This window comes from Macrotis lagotis, chromosome 2 (genome assembly GCF_037893015.1).
Source record: "Macrotis lagotis isolate mMagLag1 chromosome 2, bilby.v1.9.chrom.fasta, whole genome shotgun sequence".
Taxonomy (NCBI): domain Eukaryota; kingdom Metazoa; phylum Chordata; class Mammalia; order Peramelemorphia; family Peramelidae; genus Macrotis; species Macrotis lagotis.
The window spans coordinates 80167736-80191152 of record NC_133659.1 but is presented as its reverse complement, the minus strand read 5'-3'; the positions used below and the strand labels follow the sequence as shown (position 1 = coordinate 80191152).

Here is a 23417-nt window from a genome sequence, read left to right as displayed (position 1 = left end):
GGGGTTGATAATATCTCCCAGGGTAATTGTGATGATCAAGTGAAATAGTAATTGTTTTTTGTTAATTTTTTTCTAATTATATACAAAGATAATTTTCAACAATCATTCTTTTGCAAACTTTGGAGTTCCATGTTTTTCTGCCACCCTCCCTTCCCTCCCCCCCTCCCCATGGCAGCAGTCTGATATAAGTTGTACAAGTATAATCATATTTAGCATATTTCCATAATAGTCATGTTGTGAAAAAAGAATTAGAACTTATGGTAAAAAGTCAAGAAAGAGAAAGAAATCACATAAAAGAAATTTTAAAAAGTGAACATAGTGTACTTTGCTTTGCATTTATATCCTTAATTATTTCTCTGGATGTGGATGGCATTTTCTTTAACAGGTCTTTCAGAAATGTCATTCTTGATCACTGAATTGCTGAGAGTAGCTGTGTCCATCATAGCTGATTATAAATGCAATAATATTTGTAAAGTGCTTAGCAACTTCTTAACACATAGTAGGCACTACATAGATTAATATTATTATTTTATTTGACTTTTAAAACCAGTCATTTCAGTATCCTGTTGTGTAAAGGTGTCAAGTACACTGCTGGTATGTGGTATATGATCCACCATATCCATTTTAACTTGAACCTGATTAAAATATTATTGAGACATATTTAATAGAGACATAATAATAATAATAATAAATAAAAAATACAATAAAATTGTGTTAATTTGTGGTTTTGCAGACCAATATCTGACCCACAGGAATCCTTATGTATATCATAGTGGCCCCTATTTCTGTCTGAATTTGATGTCACTGCTATGGTGAATAGAGAACTTACAATAAGACAAGTCCGACCTCTGACAACTCCTGGCTGGGCGTTTCTTGGTAACTTGCTTAGCCTTTCACTGCTCTGGGAAATTCTACAAGACGGGAAATTGCATGTCCTAATTTGTTTTGGGAGAAGGAATTTCCTCACCTGAAATCCTTTTCCTCTCCTTTCTTCTAGTTTTGGACAAAATGATTTGGTGCCAAATGATACAGCTAAAAGGTCAGCTGGTAATGGCCAGAGTTTTGTGGCACCAGGTTTGTGATTAGGCTTCAGCCTAATCAGGGAAAGTGACCAAGTTATGGGTGCAGTTCTTTTATAAATAGAAATATCTAATTGTGATAGAATACTACTCTGCTGTAAGAAATGATGAAAGAGTTGAATTTACAAAACTATAGAAAGATTTTCATGAAATAATGAAGTCCAAACAGAAGAACCCAGATAATGTTGTATACAGTAACAATAATATTTTTGTTCAAAGAATAACTGTAAAAGACTAAGCTACTCTGAGTATTATGAATATTCAAATCAACTACTGAGGACCTTTGAAGGAAGATGTACATTTTTGTAAGAGTGTGTGAGAAATATTGACCTCCTTTAAATCTGGGGGAGGGAGAAAGGAAGGGAAACAGCTTAGAACTCAAAATATAACAAATCAATAAATAGAAATATCTTTGCCTTTTCAGTTCCCCATTCCATCCTCCCCCCCCAACTGTTTAAATACAATATCCTTTAATTGGATTTGATGCCAGATGGCTGGGTTTCTGAAGGTAAATTGGGAGAAAAAGGTATAGAAAGTACTGACATATTTGGAAGAAATTTAAAAGGAGTTAATATTGTCTGAGTTGGACTTTCTGAAACCCAAAAAACTGAGGAGTTACCCATATAAACAGAATCATTTAGCATATAATATGAATAAAAGATTATAGGTGTGACCAGGTTTGCAATTAAATAGAAACTAGTTTATTTATTGAGGTTAATGATGTCACAGAATCTATGACAGATTCTCCTATCATTGTTTACTGCTCTTTGTCTCCAGTGGCTGTAGATTTGGTTTTCCCAAGGACAAAGATGTACTAAAGGATCTCTGATAGTGCAGATGGCAATACCTCTACACCTGCTTCTCTTATGTAGACTTTGCACTTGGCCTTCTGAGAGTTCACCATGAGCAATACATTGGATGTGCTGTGGGGCTAGTCTTCAGTGTCTCTTTACATCAGGAACAGACCAGTGGAATGCATGGGCATGCTATCTCTCACTCTTGCCATATGAGCAACCCATTTTCTTTTGTTCTTATATATTACCCCAAAGACACTGTTTCCTCCAATGGTATGGCTCTCCTTTGATGTCTCTATTGTGCTAATTTTTAGTTCTTCAAAGATTGTAAAGTTCTAGGCAACATAGACTATTAGTGTTTAAGAGGTAGATTTTTGTTTCTGGGAGAAACTGAAATTTCCTGAAAACAAACCAGTTCATTCTCTTCCTTCTTTTCAATCTGGTTCCAATGTCCTTGTTTTTCATATGAAGTGTATGTCTTAGACACACACACACACACACACACACACACACACACTCACACACAGACACCATAAAGAAAATACATAGCAGGGTTCATTAACTTATATTTTTAAAATTTATTTTTCCCTGACTACATATTAAAAAGGAAATTTAACATTCATTTTTAAAACTTTGAGTACTGAGTTTTCTCCCTTCTTCCCACCCTTACCCCACTCTTGAGAAAGCAAGTAATTTAAAATAGGTTAAGAATGTAGTCATGTAAAACATTTCCATAATAGTCATGTTATAAAAGAAAACATAGGGGACTCCCCCCCCCAGAAGAAACCTCAGGAAAAATAAAGTTAAAAAAGTATACTTCAATTTTTGTTCAGACACCAAAAACTCTCTCTGGGGATGGATAGCAATCTCCATCATAAGTCTTTCAGAATTTTCTTGCGTCATAGCACTGCTGAGAAAATTTAAGTCATTCACAGCTGATCTTTCTACAATATTGCTATTGCTTTGTATACAGTACATTTCACATTTTATATGCTCATGTAAGCCTTTCCAGGTTTCATTGAGAGTATCTTGTTCATCATTTTTTTAATAGCAGAATAGTATTCATAATAATCACAAATCACAACTTGTTCAGTCATTCCCTAACTGATGGACATATCCTCAATTGTCAATTCTTTGCCACCAGAGAAGAGCTGTTATAAATATCCTTTTACATATAAGTCCTTTTCCTTCCCACTTTTCTTCTCTTCTGGAATGCAGAGTTAGTAGTTGCATTCCTCACTCAAAGGGTATGCATGGTTTTATAGACCTTTGGGAATGAACTTGTCTTTTCTTAATGACATTTTATTTTTTCCAGTTATATGTTAGGGTAATTTTTAACATTTATTTTTATAAAACTTTGAATTTCAAATTTTTCTCTCTCCCTCCTCTCCCCTTTTCCTAAAACTGGAAGCAATTTGAACCAGGTTATATATATATGTGCAACTGTGTAAAATATATTTCCATATTAATCATATTGTAGAAGTAACAGACCAAAAGGAAAAAGTCATAAAAAATAAAGTGAAGATAGCGAGTATGCTTCATCCTGTATTCAGAGTTCATCAGTTCTTTCTCTAGATGTGGATAGCATTTTCCATTGTGAGTCCTTTGTAATTGTCTTGGATCATTTTATTGCTGAGAAAAGCTAAATCGTAGTTGACTATCACACAATCTTGCTGTTATTATGTACAAAGTTCTCCTGTTCTGCTCATTTCACCTTGCATCAGTTCATATAAGTGCAGACTTTTCTGAAATTCACTGCTTATCATTTCTTATTGCACAATAGTATTGCATTCATATACCATGGCTCATTCAATCATTCCCCAATTAATGAGGCTTCCCCTCAATTTCCAATTTTTTGCCACCACAAAAAGTATTACTATGAATACTTTTGTGCATGTTTAAATCTTTCCCCCTTTTTTATGATCTCTTTAGGATACAGATCTAGCAGAGGTATTGTGGATAAAGGATATGCATGGTTTGGTTGCCCTTTGGGCATAATTTCAAATTGCCCTCTAGAATGATTGGATCATGAACTTGTCTTTTTTGAAATTATATTCTGTTAACTACATTTCAATGTAACTGGCTCTTTGTGATTCTATGTATTTTATTTTTGTATTTAAAAGCATTATTCTGAAGAATCTCTAGGTTTTACCAGAATGCTAAATAAAAAAGATTAAGAAACCCTGATGTATGTCATAGATTGATAAATATAATTGCTCATATTTATGTAATCCTGGCAATTCAAATTAAGCATTTGTTAAGTACCTAATATGTGTAGGTGTTATGCTAAATGTTGGAGAAACAAAGGGAAAAAGGCATCATAGGATCATAGATTTGGGCAGTAAAAGACTTAAAAATCTTTCTAGATCAAACTCCTCTTTTTGTAAATAGGAACCTGAAGGTTAGTTTTATAAGTTAGAAAACTGACTTGTTCAGGGTCTCATAAATGGTATATTAGAAATAGGATTTGAATACAGGTCTTCCTGACTCCAAGTTCCCTCCCTACTTTGTTATGCTACCAGAAATAGCCCATGCCCCCAAAGAATTTATATTCTTGGGCCATGGGGAGAAATATGCTACATATTCAGAGAACTAAACAAAAAATGAATTCAAATGCCAGTTCTCAAGATTTGCTTGTTTTTTGAGGCCTCTTTAGCTATGGGCTTTCAAGTCAGCCAGGGACTGCTTAGGCAGTAACTATCCTAGTGGGATATGAGTCTGTAATGAAAGTCAAAATATCTACAGAAGTAAACAGAATCAAACAGTAAAGAAAATAAGATTATGAAATAATAATGATAAGGTATAGCCCAGTGACCTTGGTAAAAACATAATCCATTTTATTTGGGGGCAGTGAGCTTAACCTGTTATTTAGTTTTCCAAAGGCATTATTATATGTATTATGAAACAAATTACAATACAAGAAAGTCTTAGCACCTTGCTCAGTCTCATAAAACAGCTTCTGCAATTTAATTTAACACAGTTTCACAGTCATTTATTTTGTTTTGCCCCTCAATAACTCTTGAGGTTGTTGATTTTCCCCTTTCTACAAGTAATGAAAATGGGGCCATGGAAGGGTCAAATCTCTGGATTCTCTCCAGGGTCAGAGCACAGAGCACATTATGGGTAGAGCAAAGATTAGAACTTTCAACTTCAAATCGGCAGTATTAAGGATGATGTCATGCCCAAGGAGTTCAGCCGCACTTTGCAGACTTGAGGGAAACCAACATGATGTGGGGGATTAACCATGTTTTAAAACATCCTGGAGATGCTGGATACCTAGGAGGATAAAAAGGATATCCAGGAATGAGAAAATATACAAATCTGTCATGTTCCCTAGACTTTGGATAACTCTTATCTTGATCCCCAAATGTGTCCCATATTTTCAGACTGTCTAAAAGAAGGGGGGGGTGATGTGAATTTTGATAAACAATTTTGCAAGCAGCTTTTCCATCTGTTTTATAAACCAACAGTATGAAAAATCCTCAACTTAACCTTCAAACCTCTAAGGGTTAGACTTTGTAGGAACAGAATTTAAAATCAAAATACTAAGAATGAGAGCCAGAGGACTCCCTCCTTTTCTGAAGTCAGTGTCACATCTTTTTTGGCATAATAATTAACATTTAAGTTACATATGCTGTCTCATTTGAAGCTCAGACAAACCTGAGAGGTTAAGTATTATAGGTTATCAATATTTTACAGATGATGAAACAGATTGGGAAAGATTTGTGTCTTTCCTATGGTCACACGACATAAATATCAGAGGTGACATTTGAATCTAGCTTTTTCTGACTCTAGGTCCAAATACTCTAACCATTACGCCATACTGTCTCCATATGGCAGTTTGGTTGTGAATGGCAAAGTTCACAGCTTCCTCCATACTCTATCTCTCCATCCCTCTGTGTCTCTGTCTCTGTCTCTCCCTCTCTTTTCTGTCTGTTCATCTCTCTCTCTCTCTCTCTCTCTCTCTCTCTCCTCTTTCTGACTCTATCTCTGTCTGTCTCTTTCTGAAGTGCTCTCCCGCTAGTCATTAAGGTTAGGGAGGCCGGGAGCCTTGGATAGCCAAATTCATCACTTGGTTCTTACTCAAAGCCTGTCTGATGTGGTTGGATCTGTCACTGAGTGCTGGCATAACTTTGGGGAACCTAGGCTTTCCTTCCATGGCATGGTGAGGCATTAGAAGATAACTTGAGTGGAGATTCTTTAGTGGGTCAAATACATCTCTTATCTTGCTTCAAGGAGGATGAGCTGAAATTGTGAAGTCTTATTTCTCTTTTTGAGAAGATGGCGATTAAAGGGGATTTTTGTAGCTTTAGCTGAGATTACTCTGAAGAGTGATGTAAGTCCCAATGGAGGGGAAATATTCATCTATGTTGAACTTGTGTTTTCAGAATCTGGATGTTAACTTCTTTTATCTTCATGTGACTTTGTCTTTGATTAGCTTCCTAATAGAATTAGTCAGATTTGGTATGTTCTCATTGTTTTGGGGGGAGAAAAAAGACGAAGAGATTTGGTTTTCAAAACACACTTCATTTTTCAGTGCTTGAGTTTCAGTCTTTTCAAACAAGCCAAGTGTGGGACTTGGCTCTGACTCATGCAAACAATGGAGGGGTGTGCATGAGGAAGGGGACAGGAAAGGGGAATGAAATTCTATTAAAGATTGGAAAAGAATGAAAAAAATCAGTTCCCACAGATCCTGAAAATTCATTTCAGCAAAAATTCATTAAGACTGTGAAAAACCAAATGGCTTAGGCTGGTTATTTAGTTTGATCCAGAATTGAAAGGGACATTAGGGGCCATCTGGTCATTCCCTCATTTTGGAAATGAGGGAATTGGGGACTAAAAAGGTTTAGTGACTTTCCCAAAGTCCTGGTAAGAAGCAGTCAGTATTCAAATCTAGATTTTCAGATCAGTTCCAGAGTCTGTGCTGTTTTCATTATGTGAGTATATCCAGTGGGCTACCTTTTTGAATCTGGCATGAAAAAATTCTCAGTTTTATTCATTTTAATGTCTAATTTATTTGTTTTTAGTCAACACACACACACACACACACACACACACACACACATACACACACATACACACACACTGGGTATCTGCTACATTCTTGGGATAGCCCTAGGATTGGGTAGACTTGAGTTCAAATCATCCTCACATACTAGTTGTGTGTGACCCTGAGCAAATCATTTAACCATGTTTACCTCAGTTTACCTATCTGTAAAATGAGATAGGGATGGAAATGACAAACCACTCTAGTATCTTTGCCAAGAAAACTTCCCAAAAGAGATCATGAAGAGTCAGACTGACTAATTGTGTAAATAACAACCCATACAACTGGTACTGCATTCTAGAAATGCATGTAAACATGAACATTTGAGATATTGTGATCCTGGGATTGTTGGAGCAATTATGAAAGGATGAGGGAAAGCTTCTCTGAGTGGAGCAGTACAGGCCTGGCCCTACAGAAAAATATTGTAGTAAGCAGGCTATTCTTCTTGGTCTCCCCGTATTCTGGATTGCACTGCTTCTCCCTACTTACTGTCCTTCCCTGAATTCTTGGCTTAACTATCTCATTATTAAATGTCTTCCCCTACACCAAAGCCTTTGTTCAGGGCACTGTGCATCTGAGTATCCCACTGTTCAAGACTTCCTGTTCTTATTTTACGACCTTGATTTTAACACCCCTTACCATATTCTTTGTGCTGGAGGAAAGCTTATTGTGCCAACTGGTGAAAGTTATGATAGAGGTCTGAAGTTTTACCTTTTTCAAGATGAGATTTTTACTTTCCATTTTGGTTCATTATAAGTTACACAGAGTAGAGAGAGAAGACTGAAAGGCCACTCTTCTTGCTATATGGACTGGGTAAGAATATTTGATTCCATTATGCAAATCTGCCTTTTGGAGTCCAAGAGAAAAAGCTGAGGAATTTTGGTGAAAAATCTTTACTTGGTGGACAAATGGTCTCCCACTTTTGGTAACTTAAATTTTACGGCATTTTAAACATTTCTTGCGTAGCTGACATTATCCAAGTCTTTGTTGCCTCAATGATTTGGACCTTTGTTTTAACATTGGGCAAAATTCTCATTGTTCCACTGGGGGGAAGGGGGCTTTGTTCTGTTACGGATAATGATAATTTCTTGTCTTATACCATATATTTGTTGCCTCGTCGATAACCATATTAATGATCATTGAATAATGATTGATGGTTGAGTCACACCAGTTCATGTGCCTGAATTTTTTGAATTTAAAAGGACCTGTGGGAGAGACTTTATAAGACCAGGTGGAGGCTCTACTTTGGAGAAGCTAAGTACAGAAGATTATATGAATTCCTTGGAGGTGGGGCCCATGTAAGGATGTTTAAACTATGAGGACATATCTTCAGAAGACATCATCAGTATACATACAAAAGATCTAGGTCAGGATAGTGGTTGGATATAGCCACTAAAAATGGATAATCAACCTTTACCATTGGGTAGTCAGTCAATATAAACATTTATTAGATACCTTTTATGTGTTAGGCACTATGTTAAATGTCTAATGAAACCAATACAAGTTGTTCCTTTTTCAGACACTCCTTGCCCTCATGGAACTTATAATCAAATTGAGAAAACAGCACACAAAAAGAAACTAAAAAGCAAGGGGCAGGGTGAGGCTGAAAAAGAGGGTAAGATTAAGTCCAAAGAAATTCAAAACCAGTTAATGGGAAATGGAGAGAAGATTGAGTTGAGCCCCTTTGAGCCCTGGAGCTCTTAGCCCTGCTCTTCAAGCAGAAGGATGCTACTGAGATAGATGTTAATACCAGACAGATCCAAGCTTAATAGAATGGTGAACTTTCCTAATGATTGATTGATTTCTTAGGGAAGGAAAGCATGATAATGGTTATATTGAACCTGATTTCATGATTAATGTGCTGAATGATTTCTGAAAATAAAGTTTAGGAAGAGATGACTCAATTATTTGCCCTGATTATATAATTCATGTAGGTGCTCCTTTGTTTCCAGAAATTATTTTATTTATCTTAGTCTACAATAATATCAGCACCTAATGCTAGGTAGACTCTGCACTAAGTGTTTTGCAAACATCTCATTTGATCCTCACAACAAGCTGGGAAATATTAGATGCTGTTATTAAGCTCATTTTACAGTTAAGGAAACTGAGGAAGACAACTGAAATGATCCTCAGAGATCATAAAGTCCAACCCTATTTTACAGATAAAGAACTGAGGTTCAAGGAAGTTAGGAAATTTATCTAAGGTCACACAAGTAGTTGGCATCAGAGCAGGTCCCTGGGTCCACTGGGTTCCAGGGTCATTACTCTTTTCCTCCTGCCTCCTTGTAAGAGTAAAGCCTTTTTTATTCATCCATTATAACCATTTGTTGGGTTAATCTCATCATGCAATTCTGACTTTCTGTAGAGTGTTTGGGGAGATGATGGTGCAACTTCAAGTAGTAATCCTACCTCTGGATTTGTCTGCCACATGGATTTAAAAAGAAAAAACAAACAAAAAAACACCCAAAGAAAACCCAGCAGGCTACCAGACATCTCCTCCTCTTAGTAAGGCATTCCTGACTAAGGTTGTGTAATGGGTACAGGAAATCAAGTTCCTCATCCATGTTCTAGTCTCTACAAAACAGAAGAGTCTTTCATCCTAAATGTTTGCAAACATCTTAGAAGCCACATCAAACACCTGCAGGCTTCTTTTTAGGATAGACAAAACAGCTGTCTGGATCTCAAGACCCAAACAGGGCAAACCTTGGTGTTCTTTTCTTTTTTTTTCTGAGGTGAGAGTCATTCTCATTCTTGAATATATTCCAGGAAGATTCTTATTCTCTTTCAGAAGAATAATCCAAATGGTGAGAGAATGTTACTGCCTCTGCATAATCCAAAAGCTAATAAAAAACACCAGCCAATTAAATGATGATAAAGCTGCGGAGTCTGTAAAAAAGTATTATGCAAATACTGACTAATAGTAATACTGTAAATCTGCAGAGCAAATAAAAGCTGAGCCGAGCAAAATTATAGTAGCTTTTATTTGCATTTCTACAGAACCTATTATTAGTGGATCTTAATATGCTTTATAAGTAATCATTATTAACCCCTATCACACATAGGAGAAGTAAATAGTGTTTTGTTGAGGGAATAAGCATGAATCCCCTTCTCTCTCATAAATAGCCTGAGGTCTAATTGACCATGTGCAAATTAAAAATTACTTATGTTGAGGATATTTATGGACTAAGGACTCTCTTTCACTAGGGTTTTACAAGTCCCTGAAGCTGATTCATGAATTCAAACCCCCATGTTTCTTCTTGTTTTATCTGCTAGCCTGGAGAGCAGTTCAATTCATTCCCTCTCTGTACAGTATTAGAACTTGGAGTTTGTTTCAGGAACTTCATATCCCCAACAGGATCTCACTGGCATGTTAAATTTCATCCCTCTGTCCCCGACTGCTGTGTGTAATTTGGAAACAAAAGGTCTGTTGCCACAGCGGGATTAATATGAGCTTCCTCAAAGACTATGCTGATGAAATCAAGTTCTCATGAAAGTATCTTTTAAAAAAAATTCTTTTTCATGAATTTCTAGGCAGCAACCACTTCACATTTGCTTATGCTTGGACCTCATTAGTTTCTAAGCTCATCACAGGGAAGAGTCTTATTTACTGTTTGCAGACCCAAGAGATTGAGCTGAGATAATAATAACTTTATTTACATATTTTAAATTTTGCAAAGCACTTCCTAGGTATACTTGCTCTTATTTGAGGGAGTTGCTATGGGGGTTGTTATTCCCATTTCACAGATGAGGGAACTGAGATGAAGAGAAGAAAGGTGGTTTGTGGGTGTTCACACAGATGGTTAATGACAAAGCTTGAACTTTCACGCTTCCTGACTCTCAGTTCAAAGCTTTATATTTTTGTGAAGGAATAGGATGTGTCATAGGATTGAGATAATAATCATATTTGTAAAGCATTTCATAATGTCCAAAGAGTTTTTATATACTCTATATAATTTAACTTTTACAATATCCTATTGGCTCATAAGCTTGAATTTTTTTTTTGTTCCCTATTTTATGGGCTAGGAAAATGAATTTGAGAGGCTTAGTGTATTGTCCCAGGTCATTTGGTTAATAGAATATAAACTTTTTGAGGGCAAGAGCCAAATTACTTTTCTATTTCTATCCACAGTACCTAGTCATAGTCTGGTACACTACAAGCATTTAATAAATGCTTACTGATTGGTAATTAAATGGCTAAGAGAGAGAGAGAGAGAGAGAGAGAGTCAAACCTGGTTCTTTTTTGTCTTCAAGTCCAGTTTTCCTCCCAACGCCTCCCTCATCTTCATGGTACTGTAGCAAATAACAACGACAGTTCACTCTCTGTAGCCTTTGGGTTCTGAATTAGGTAATAACTATTTTTAATACTTATATAATTCTCTACATATGTCATTATATTTAATCTTGACAACAATAGCATGTGATGGGTTCTATTTTACAGATGAGAAAATTAAAATTTCAGATTGGTTAAGTGACATGCCCAAGGTCATAATGATAGTAGATGTCAGTCAAAATTCAAACTCAAGTCTTTTCACTTTGTTGCCCACATTGATAAATGAATAGATGGAAAAAAATAGTTTTAAGCACTATGTACAAGTCATTGTGTTATGCTCTGGGGATATAAATAGAAAAAAAAATCAAGACAGTCCCTGCTGTCAAGGAATTCACATTGTAATAGAGGAAGACATCACCTGAAGGAAGTTTCATAAAGTGTTATACAAATGCCACTTGTCCCTTAGCAGGCAATAGCAAAAATAGATGGAAATGGATCCTTTAAAGTATTTCCACCAATAAAATCATATCTTTTCCTGATGTTTATAATGCCAAGGACTTTGGTGATGAGAACTTTCCTTTCCATGTCTTCAGCACTTGAAAAGGCAGTTAGTTGCCAGATCTCATGCCATGAAGGCTGATTCCCCCTTCAGGGGGTGGACTGGAAGCAGGGCCCAGTGATCAAGGTAGAGAAGGTTTCATTGCTACTCCTAGGGTTCTAGGGTTTAACTGGCCTATGGATGGAAGTGACTGGTCAGTGATTTGTCATTGGTCAAATCAGAAAATCAGCAACCATTTATTAATGTTAGTCATTAGGGATATAATAGAAAAGCAAAAAAAAATGCCTTCTTTCAACAATCTAATGAGTGTTGGTCATTATGAGGCAGTTAGATGACACAAAGACTTGGAGCCAGGAAGACTCAACCTTAAATCCTGCCTCAGACAGTAGTTTGGTGGTCCTGGATAAGTCATTTAACCTCTCAGCTTCAATTTCTTCATCTATACTAAGGGATTAACAGATTTCACAGGGATGTAGAAAGGATCAAATGAGAAAATACATCTTTATTATACTATATGCATTATGATATATGTATATATACATATATATCTTTGTAAATCTTAAAATAATATTTAGTTTTATATATCTATATCTATCTATTTTTATGCTTTTTATTTTTAGGTTCATAAGGTACTATACTGGGAATATCATCATTTTATCTTACTTTTCCTAAACTGAAAATAATAACTAATGATGGAATTCCTTAACTATTTGCTCTCTCTGGGGGTTAAAAATAGGTCAACAGACAAGCTTTGGTTAATGGAAAGTTGTTTTGTAAGTGGTTCCTACTTAGATTATAAGGGGCATAGGTGGCACAGTGGATAAGGAGTGCTGCGTCTGGAGTCAGGAAGACTCATTATTGTGAGTTTAAATCTGGCCCCAGACACTTACTAGTTGTGTGTCCCTGGGCAAGTCGCTTTACCCTATTTGCCTCAGTTTCCTCATCTGTAAATGGCCAAACCATTTCAGTATTTTTGCCAAGAAAACTTCAAAGGTGGTAATGAACAGTCAAATATGACTGAAAAGTGACTGAACAACAGAACTAGATTATAACTTTTTGAAGACTTTATGTCCCATAGTGGTCAGGTCTGTACTAAGTCTATTTGAGATGCTGAATAGATGCTTCTTGATTGATTGATTGAGGTATTATTTAAAAATATATACCATTTTCCATCTTTGTAAGATCAATTTAGGAAATGCCATTGGGCAGTTGCTTCTGGTTTTAAACTATAATTTACTAGATCTAGGAAGAAACTTCAAGCCTTATATCCTTAGGTGCCTCTATAGGTATCCGGGATGGGAGAAGGAAAGGCTACTTTATACCTTTACTAGTTGATCATGGATCTATGCTCAGAGGGCTAGATGTTGTTGTAAGACTTGTAATTTTTCTTTTTATTTCCCCCTTCTCCCAGGCAAAACTGAAGCTGCTATCAAAAACTTCAGCCCACATTATCGTCGCCAATATTCTGTGGCCTTCTGCAATGATGTCTGGAATGAAGTCGAACAGCATAAAGATTTGAGGTCTCAGTTCTTAAAAACCAAAGTAAGTTAAGTCTTGGAGAAATGTGTCTAGAACTCTAGTTCTTGGAACAGTTTCTTGGCCTTCCCATTTGTGCATCTACATTTGCCACTGGGGAAACTTACATGTTTTCCTGTGTCTCTGAAATAACCAATAACTTGAATAGCAGATAAAATAGAGATTTGTCCTAAAATTGTTCAGAGCACAGAAAAACAGCAACACAATCTCTCTGGGAGCCAGAGCATATGATTTCCTACTGACAGAGTTACCCATAGAAAAAGAAAAATGGCCCTCTTCCATTTTCATTACACACACACACACACACACACACACACACACACACACACACATATATACATATATGTACATATATTTTTTTTCCATTTTGATGGTTTGATATCTGGAAATTTGCAATGCTGTGTAGAGCTTTAGTAAAAATGTCAAGGTTTCAGTGCTGCAACACTATTAGGATTTTCATTTTGGTGATAGATTCCCTTGGGTTTCTATTCCAATCCCTTGAATACAAATAGACTATATGCCCTTTCTCCCTTTTTCATTTATATTCATAACCCATGACCGTAAACGCTTATTGAGTCTTGTTTTGATGGAGAATTTCAGCCAGGCTGACTTCCCTGGAGACTGATTGATGTCCTATATAGTTATAAGGTTCAGCTTCTGCTTTGGACATGGGGCTCCTTCCTCCAAAGGAGCATGAAAGGGTAGTTCCTTTGGCCCTTTCATAAGTCCAAAAAGATCATTGTTTAATTTGTAGTTAACAAATAATAGTTGGTATAGTAATGAGAGCCTTTGAACATTAACATTAGGGAGGGGAAGAGGATTTTCTTCTCAAGAGAGTCTTAAAGTAGGATCGCATTCCAGTTATTTAGAATGGTTTAGACAAAAAACAATTCTAAATTGGATAACTTGTGCTTCAGTGGAAAGAATGCTGAGTTTGGAGTCAGAGGACCTACATCTGATTCCCTACATGACTGCTTCTCATCAGGGAGACCTTAAGTCATTCATTTCTTTAGGCCTTAGTTTCTTTGATTTTAAAATGAGAGAGTTGAATTAAATGGTCTCTGGGCTCTCTTTCAGGCTTAACTCTATGTTCTTGTGATAAAAGATTTAAATAAAATTTCAGTATAATATGTAAAAGACTGTAGATCCATCATTTTGTGTAAGACTATGAATTGGAAAAATAGTGAAGGGTTAATAATCCTCCTGAGTGTCTATAGACAAGATATATTATGTATGGTTAAACAGAGAGGGGAGTCCACTGGAAATCTTTGTTTGCTTAGTCTATATGTATGACTTCTTAATCTAATGTAGGATAAAGAGAACAGGTAAATAATGAATAATCAGGATTGAGATGGGAGGGAAGGAAGGGGAAGGGAGGGGGAGAGAGAGAGAGAGAGAGAGAGAGAGAGAGAGAGAGAGAGAGAGAGAGAGAGAGAGAGAGGGAGGGAGAAGGGAGGGTTGGGGAGACAGAGAGAGAGTGAGGGAAAGAGAAAATACAAGATGATTTCTCTTAAGATTTCTGTTAATGTTGAGTCCAGAATTAATTTGAAAAGAAATGAGTCCTTGCTTCACAGCTAATTATAACCTCCTAGTAATAAAAAATGAGATTAAAACAACATTGAGGTACCATCTCACATCCATTTAAGTTGGCAAAATGCTGCTTTTGTGCTTATGAAGAAACAGTTATGAACATTCATTGCTCTTGGAATTGCTCTTATAAAATCCTTTTGAAGAACTATCCATCAACAAGCATTAAGTACCCCACTATGTGTATACCAATTTTCTAGGTGCTGGGGATACAAATACAAATACAAAGGATGAAGCAATGCCTACTGTCACTGAAAAGTGTGAAATAAAAGCTTAAAAATCAAACAAATCCCAAATCCCAAAACCATATTCTTTGATCCAGTAATTCCATGATTCAGAATATGCCCAGGAAGTGTTATAAAAGTAAAAAAAAAAGCTATCTATTCATGATTTTCAGAGAAACATTATTTATAATTGCAAAAAAAACCATGAATGGGAAAGAATGGACAAATAAAGAATGTCAGATGGAGATTTAGAGGGAGTACCTCAAAAACTGTTGTTACCATTTCTGCATTGAAATTCTTTTGTTTAAATGTAAATAGCTACACAATATGCTTTCTTATTTATATTGATTAATAATATGAAGCTTGTAATAAATTTATAAAAATAAACTAATTATATTAATTCTCTTTTAGCCACCTTTGGATTCAGAGAGAGTCTTGTATGAAGGAGAGTTGTCCCATTATGCAGATGACCTAAAGAAATGGAAAGACAGATACATTGTCATTAAAAATGATTTTGCAGTGGAGAGCTATGAGAACAAAGAGGTAAAACTTTCTACCCATCAGTTTTTGAAGTCTTCTAGGAAGGTGGTTGGGTGAGTTGGAATGATTATTTCTTCCTGATATAATATGAAAATCATCTTTCCTGGATATTTCTTTTTTTTTTATTAAAAAATATTTATTTATTTATTTATTTATTTGAGGCAATGGGGTTAAGTGACTTGCCCATGATCATACAGCTAAGCAATTGTTAAGTGTCTAAGGTCGGATTTGAACTCAGGTACTCCTGACTCCAGGGCTGGTGCTCTATCCACTGTGCCACCTAGTCACCCCCCTTCCATTCAGATTTATAAATGACATATTTGTAAATGACTGTTGCATCCAATTCCCTTTTCATATAGACTTTTGTAGTTTTTTTTTTCCTTTCCCATATAGTCTTGAGGAAAGCTGACTTCAGTGTTTTAACAATAGCTTGCTAGGCACTCTTATAGATATGGGGTGTAACTTCCACCTGTCTCCATTAGCTAATGTAGTGGGAAAGGGGAAAGTCGAGTGCAAATGATGGGAACAGTACTAGTGAGCATACCCAGATCTGGGATACAAGCTCTCTCTCTTCATTATTCCCTGGAGCATCCCTTGATCTCTCTTCAAGCCTTCACTAGCCCTAGCCCTACCTACCCTTCCTTTTTGTCTTAGGGTTTTTGCTTCTGTGTACTTAGGCACTAAAGAGGTCAAGGAGACTGTGATAGAATGAAAAAAAGAATGGGAGTAGGAGTGAGAGGTCCTATTATTCAAATCCTGGCTCTGCTATTTAGTATCTGTTTGACCTTAGGAAAGTCACTTAATCTTTTTTTAGCCTCAGTTTCCTTATCTGTAAAGTGTGTGTTTTTATGTATGTGTTAGCCTAGATTGGGGGTTCTTAACCTTTTTTGTTTCATTAACCCCTTTGCAATGTCTGATGAGGCTTATGGATCCTCTTAACAGAACTATGGTTTTAAATGCATAAAATAAAATATAGGTTTATAAGAAGACAATTGTATTGATAAGTTATCAAAATATTTTTTAAAATAGATCCTAGATTAAGAATTCCTAATCTATATGATTTTTATTGTCCCCATACCTTTAATAAATACAACACATCTTTTTTTAACACAATGTTTATATTTCAATTAAGTCAAGCTTCCTAGAAATTCAAAAGCCAGTTCTTCCTTTCTTCCCTTCCCCTCCTTCTTTCTCTTCTTCCCTTCCTTTCTCCCTCCTTTCCCTATATATTTTTTTAATTTAGAATTTTTTTTTTTTTAGTTTTTGCAAGGAAATGGGTTAAGTGGCTTGCCTAAGGCCACACAGCTAGGTAATTATTAAGTGTCTGAGGTCGGATTTGAACTCAAGTACTCCTGACTCCAAGGTCAGTGCTCTATCTACTGTGCCACTTAGCCACCCTAATTTAGAATTTTCTTACTGCATTTGTATATTTATAATATCTATTCACAGTGAGGGGAAGTATATATATATTTTTCATTATTTCAGTTTTATGAATAAGGAAATGAAAGCACAGAGAAGGTAAGAGCATATCCCATTTCATACAAAAGTATGATCAGATCCACAGCTCAAGTCTCGGTTCAGTACTGGTTAGGAAGTATCTGTAAAGCAGACCAGACAAGTACCCATCATGCCAAACCACTAGGCACTGACTATTCAGGGCTAATAGTACAATGGGCTTCTGCTCCTATAATTTCTATTCCCCAACCCTATTGAAGAATGAAAATAAAGTTCACAGTCCAACCAGTAAATTCCCAAATGACTTCTGGTGTAGAGCTGCGTCTAGTCAAGACTCATTACCCTAGACTCTTGTCTCTGCCCATCTGTCCGAGTCATTTACGACTTGATTCAACACATGACTGATTCTCCAAAGCAAATTAACAACAAGAGTGTGCTATGAAACTCAGCCACCATCTGCTCTACACATTTTGGTTGTTCTCAGGATGGCCCTACATTTAGCACTAGTTGGTTTCATGTTGATCTTGAACTTGGTATTTACAAATAACCATGGCCATTTTAAAAATCTGCCCCTTTATGTGAAATTTAACTGGTTAAGCTATTTTCTACTGTTTGTTTATCCTCAAAATGTTCAGGTAGTTTGGGTGTGGTGATTACTAGGTGTGGTAATGACTACTGCTTTGACTGTGGGAGTGAAGCTAAAAAAGCAGTTTATTTTAGAGTTCCGCATCTGCTTAAATCATTTGCCATTTTAGAACATCTTGTATGATGTTTTTGGTTGTTATTATATTTTTCTCCATATGTACTTTGCACTTGCATGTTGCCCATTCCTGTTCTAGGGTCCTACTTTCAATCTAGGCCAATAAATATGATGAGAATAACAATAACTCATAGTGCTTTAGGATTTCTAAAGCCCTTTAAATTGTTTCACTTAATCCTTCCAACAACCCTACTGTATAAGGTTTTATTGCTATTATTTTGCAGATAAAGAGAATACAGGTAAAGAAAATAAAGGGAAGCCTAGAAAAATTAAGTCTCTTACTAGGGCTGTGTCAGATAGGATTCGATCCCAGGTCTTCTTGACTTCAAATCCTTCACTTGATTGGCTGCCAGTAGGCAAGAAGTAAGAAGATGGGGGCACAGTGAATAGAGGACAGGGCTTGAAGTCAGGAAGACCTGAGTTCAAATCTGACCTTGGACACTTATTGACTCTGTGACCCTGGGCAAGTCATTTAACCTCTCTTTGCCTCAGTTTCTCCAACTGGAAAGTGGCAATAACAATAGCATCTAGATCCCAGGGTTGATATAAAGATCAAATGAATCAGCTTTGTATAGCACTCTGTAAACCTTAATGTGCTATATAAATGTTAACTTATTAATATCATTTCAGCCTAAAGTATTCCTTGATATTTCCCAGAGCAAAATTTCTGCATCTGGACCTCATCACACTCTAGATATTTATTTGTGAACAAATTTATTTGATCTAGTAGTCTGAGTATTCCTTGTTCTTATTCATCTTTGCCATCCTTAGGGGCACAGTAGAGAGAATACTTTCCCTGGATTAGGAGAACCTGAGTTCAAATTTGACTTCAGACACTTAATAATTGCCTAGCTGTGTGACCTTGGACAAGTCATTTAACCCCATTGCCTTAAATAAATAAAAAAATGGAAAAAAAAAGAAATTAACTTAACTTACATCTTTGCATCCTTAGCATCTTGCCTAGCATCTTGCACTGATTAGGTCCTTCAAAAGTTCATCAGATTGAAGATCTAGTTAGTCATGGAAGAATCATATAACTTTATATTAGGAATGAGTCCTATATGCCACCTATAAGGGTTTTCAGACTAGATGACTAAATGACTTCTACTGATCATCTTGAATTGGATATCCTCTAGGCATCTTAAACTTAATTCATTTTCTTATCCTCCCCATCCCCAAAATGTTCTCCTCTTACTGATTTCCTCTCACTGTAGATCAAAGGTGTCAAACTCCTTAACAAGGGTCAGATTAAAATGGAATTGGGAAATGTTTAATAAAATAAATAAAAACATAATACCACATGGACAATGTTAATTTTCTAAGTCAATATACTGCTGCAGGGATCTATTTCTATTTGAGTTTGCACCAGGGCTATAGAGGGTATAAACATCTTCCAGGTTATCCACTCTCAAAATCTAGTTATCACCCTCAACTCCTCACTCTTTCTCATTCCCTCTTAGCCAATCTGTTGCTAAGTCTTTTTGATCCCACTTTCACAGCATCTCTAATATATACAGCCTTCTCTCCTGTGTCATTGTTATCACCTTGGTACAGATCTTTGTCATCTAATATCTGGACTATGACAATAGCCTACTGATTGGTTTCCCAGCTTCAAGTTTTTTCCCACTCCAATTCAGCTTTCATTCAGCTATCAGAGCTCTCTTCCTAAAGTATAGATTTGATCAATCCCCTCCTATTCCCTACTCCACACCCACCATGATCCCCTCCATTCATTAAATTCCAGTGGCTCACTATGACCTCTAGGATCAAACATAATCTCCTCTGATGGACTTTAAAATCCCTTCATAAACTGTCTCTTCCCCTTCATCTTTCTATCTTCTTATACCTTGCTCATCCCTTATATTCTACTTTCCAGTGACAATTGCCTCCTTATTATTCCTTCAATATGACATTCTGTCTCCTGATTCCCAAGTATTTTCAAATGCTTTGTCTTCATCTCTTCATTTCCATCTCCTAGTTTACTTCAAATCTCAGCTACACCTTTGACAAGAAACCTTTCCCATTCTTCTTTAATCTTGGTGCCTTTTCTCTGAGAATATTTATCCTGTAAATATTTTGTTCATATATAGTTGTTTGCATGTTGTCTTCCCTATAAAATAGTGAGCTTCTTGAGGGCAGGGTGCCATATTTTTGTCTTTTTTTGTTTCTCTAGCACTCAACACAGTAACACACAGTAAGAGCTTAATGATGTTTGTCCTTCATTCTCAAAGAGACCTCAATATCAGGGAGATGCTGTCATGACAAGCACATGAATTAGATTTGAGTGAGGGGGTGCTGTGCTAAGTCCCTAGCCTCACTTTCTCCTCCAGAGCCATCTGGGTCCAGTGGCCAGATATGAATCTGGAGGTGGTTGCAGCAATCAGGGTTAAGTGACTTGCCCATGGTTATACAATAAGGATCAAGAGTCTGAGGTCACATTTGAACTCATATCCTCCTGACTCCATGGTCAGTGCTCTATCCACTTGCCTTGATTAAAGTCCCATCTAGTTCTAGTCCCTAATTCACTTTACAGATGAGTAAATTCTGAACAATTGTTTGTACTACATTCATTTAGCAGAATTACAGAATCTTAAGAGTTACAAGGGACCTTGGAGGTCATTTTGCCTAATATATGCCTGAATAATTATCTCCTTTAGAATATACTTGATGGCCTATTAGACAGAACCCACTACTTCCCAAGACATTTTTGGGATTGCTAGCTCACATTGTTGAGTTTTTTCTTTTAATATTTTCATCAATTCTAAAATTGTGTCTTGGCAACTTGCACTCATGGCTTTCAGTCTTCCATCTTGGGCCAAGCAGAAAAAGTCTATTCCTTCTTTCATATGGTAGTGCTTCAAATACTTAAGGACAGATCTCATTCCCCTGTCAAACTCTTCTTTCCTTCCTAATAAACATTCATAATTCCTTCAGCTGATCCTCAAAAGCATGAACTTGAGACCCTTTACCATTCTGATTAACTTTCTTGGAATATTTTCCAGTTTATTAATGTCCTTCCTAAAATGCACTGCCCAGAATGGAACAATCTTACAAGGATTGCTTGACTAGGGAAGAATAAGGCCAGAATCCTGTCTTTCAGTGTTCACATCTGGGCATGGAATTCACTAAATTCTTTTGAAATTTTTCAGAAAAATTGCTATTTACAAAAGGTAGTCAAATTCAATTTATTATTATTTTTATTATTATTAAAATGCTCCTCCTAGAATTACATTGACTTCTAATTTGGTGCCAGGATATAATGAATCTTCCATTTAATTACTTGGCTAACATATACAGGACATCTCCATTGCTTGTATTTTGTTCTTCCATCTGATTTTAATGCTTTTTATTCATTTGCATACATATTTGTTTTGGGATGAAGTGGAACTTTTGTTTAGTAAGCATCAGTATCATTACATTATTTAATTTCATGAGTTTAGGAAAGAGCAGAATTTCTTATCCATTAGAATGCATCTTATATCATGGTTCTCCCCCAGTATTATTTGCTGTTACAACATATTCTTAATTATGGGGAAGGCTTGGTAAGTACAATCTCAGTGACATGATTATTGCTGTTGATGATCATTGAAGCTGATTATGAAGTATTCTTTTTTGTTAGTCATCTTTCATCCTGTCACCAAGTCAAACAAGTTTTCATTTGTGATAATTTTTAGTGCTAACTATCATTTCTGGGAGAGATGGAGGAGGGAGCCTGGAGTTAACCTGGAGTCAGAAGACCTGAATTGAAATCCAGTCTCAGAGATTTGCATAACCCTGGTCAAATCATGTTGTCTCTAACAGTATCAGTTTCCTCATCTGTGAAAAGAGAGATAATTAGAGCATTTACCCCCTGGGGTTGTTGTGCAAATAAAATGAGATATTTGTTAAGTAATTTGCAAATGTGCTTTGTAGATATTAGCTAGTATTAATATTTTTATCTTAAGATGGTGTGGGCAAGTCACTTAAGATGGTGCCTTTGTTTTTTTTTATTTTCCAAGTTAACTCTTTAATTTTTATTAAAATCCAAATGAGGAAATTGTTAATTTCTTTTTTTTAAATCTCATCTTTCCCTACCTAGGCCTATCAGAAAGGAGCCAGTCCTAAAAGTCGAATTTTCCCAGCAGGTGGAAAAGTTTTAACTTCTGAAGAAGATTACAATTTGTTATCTGACCGACATTTTCCTGACCCTATTGGTGAGTTGGTTAGCATCTTTCCAAGTCAGAAAGATAGTTTCCTTTGGTTTCAATCCCATCTATTATAAAAATAATAATGATTATAATAATGATAAATGACTTGCATTCATGTAGCAAAGATTTCAAAGGAACTAATATGTGTAATCCCATCAGATGAAGTGCTTTCATTAGTTAAATGACATCATCATTGTCCTGATAGCTATGATTTTGAACAACATAAATTTTGAACAACATAATGATTTTGAACACAATAATGGGGATGATGAAAGATTGCAATTATGTAGTGTTTTATATTTAACAAAGCATTTTCAGCCTAACATCCCTACAAAATAGATTGAGCTGGCCTGGTTATTCGGATGAGGAAACTGACATTCAGAAGTTAAATGACTTGTCCATGGTTACTTAACTGTAAGGGACAAAGAAGGATCAGGAAGCCAGGTTTTCACATTACAGATTCAGGGCTCTTTTTACTAAGGCAAGGATAGAAAGTGGTCTACAATTTCTCTTTTAGTTTTTTGGGGGACAACCAGGTATCACCTGGTGTAGAGTCAAGAAGATTCATTTTCCTGAGTTTATTATTTTTTTAAATTTATTTAAGGGGCAATGGGGTTAAGTGACTGCCCACAGTCACACAGTTAGGAAATTATTAATTGTCTGAGGTTGGATTTGAACTCAGGTCCTCCTGACTCCAGGGCCAGTGCTCTATTCACTGTGCCACCTAGTTCCCCCCCATCTTCCTGAGTTTAAATCTGGCCTCAGACACTTACTAGCTGTGTTACCCTGGGCAAGTCACTTAACCCTGTTTGACTCCGTTTCCTCAGCTACAAAATGAACTAGGGAAAGAAATGATAAACATCAGTAACTTTGCCAAGAAAATCCCCAAAGAAGGTCACAAAGAGTCAGACATTGATTGTATAGTTTCAGTGTTCAGAAACTTCACTATTGTTCTAGAAACCTTGACACCTTTTGTGATGAGCTGGAATTTTGAAAAATTCCACCTGAAATAGCAGAAATGAACTGTCACTGCCCAATTAGGAGATGACCTAGGATTAACTTTTCCATCATGAACAGATCAATCAAACCCTTTGGTCCCTGATCTCCTAATCTTGTCATCTTGGGTGGTACTTTTTTTTTCTTAAATGTGTTCAATGGTAACACCTCTATGGGATATAGTACTTAGAACCTTGAACTGATTGAACACCGTATTAGTGTTTATAGAAAATATGGCATTCCTCAGAGTTTCAATTCATTTTAATTTAGCATCACTTGATGCTCATGGGCATTGTAGTTTAATGACAAGAACATTGGATTTGGTGTCAAAGATCCTGGATTCAAATTGTGTAACCTTCTGTGCTTCAGTTCTCCCATCTATA

General features: G+C 36.2%; 1 protein-coding gene across 1 annotated transcript in view; it reads left to right on the top strand.

Annotated features, from left to right (window-relative positions):
* The window catches only part of NIBAN1 (niban apoptosis regulator 1), a 186127-nt gene that overhangs the window by 63101 nt on the left and 99609 nt on the right, over positions 1-23417 (top strand). Inside the window, exons 2-4 of the mRNA XM_074222223.1 lie at positions 13161-13291; positions 15508-15639; positions 21930-22044. Coding sequence (XP_074078324.1) covers positions 13161-13291; positions 15508-15639; positions 21930-22044 — 378 coding nt within the window. The remainder of the gene's footprint in view (positions 1-13160; positions 13292-15507; positions 15640-21929; positions 22045-23417) is intronic.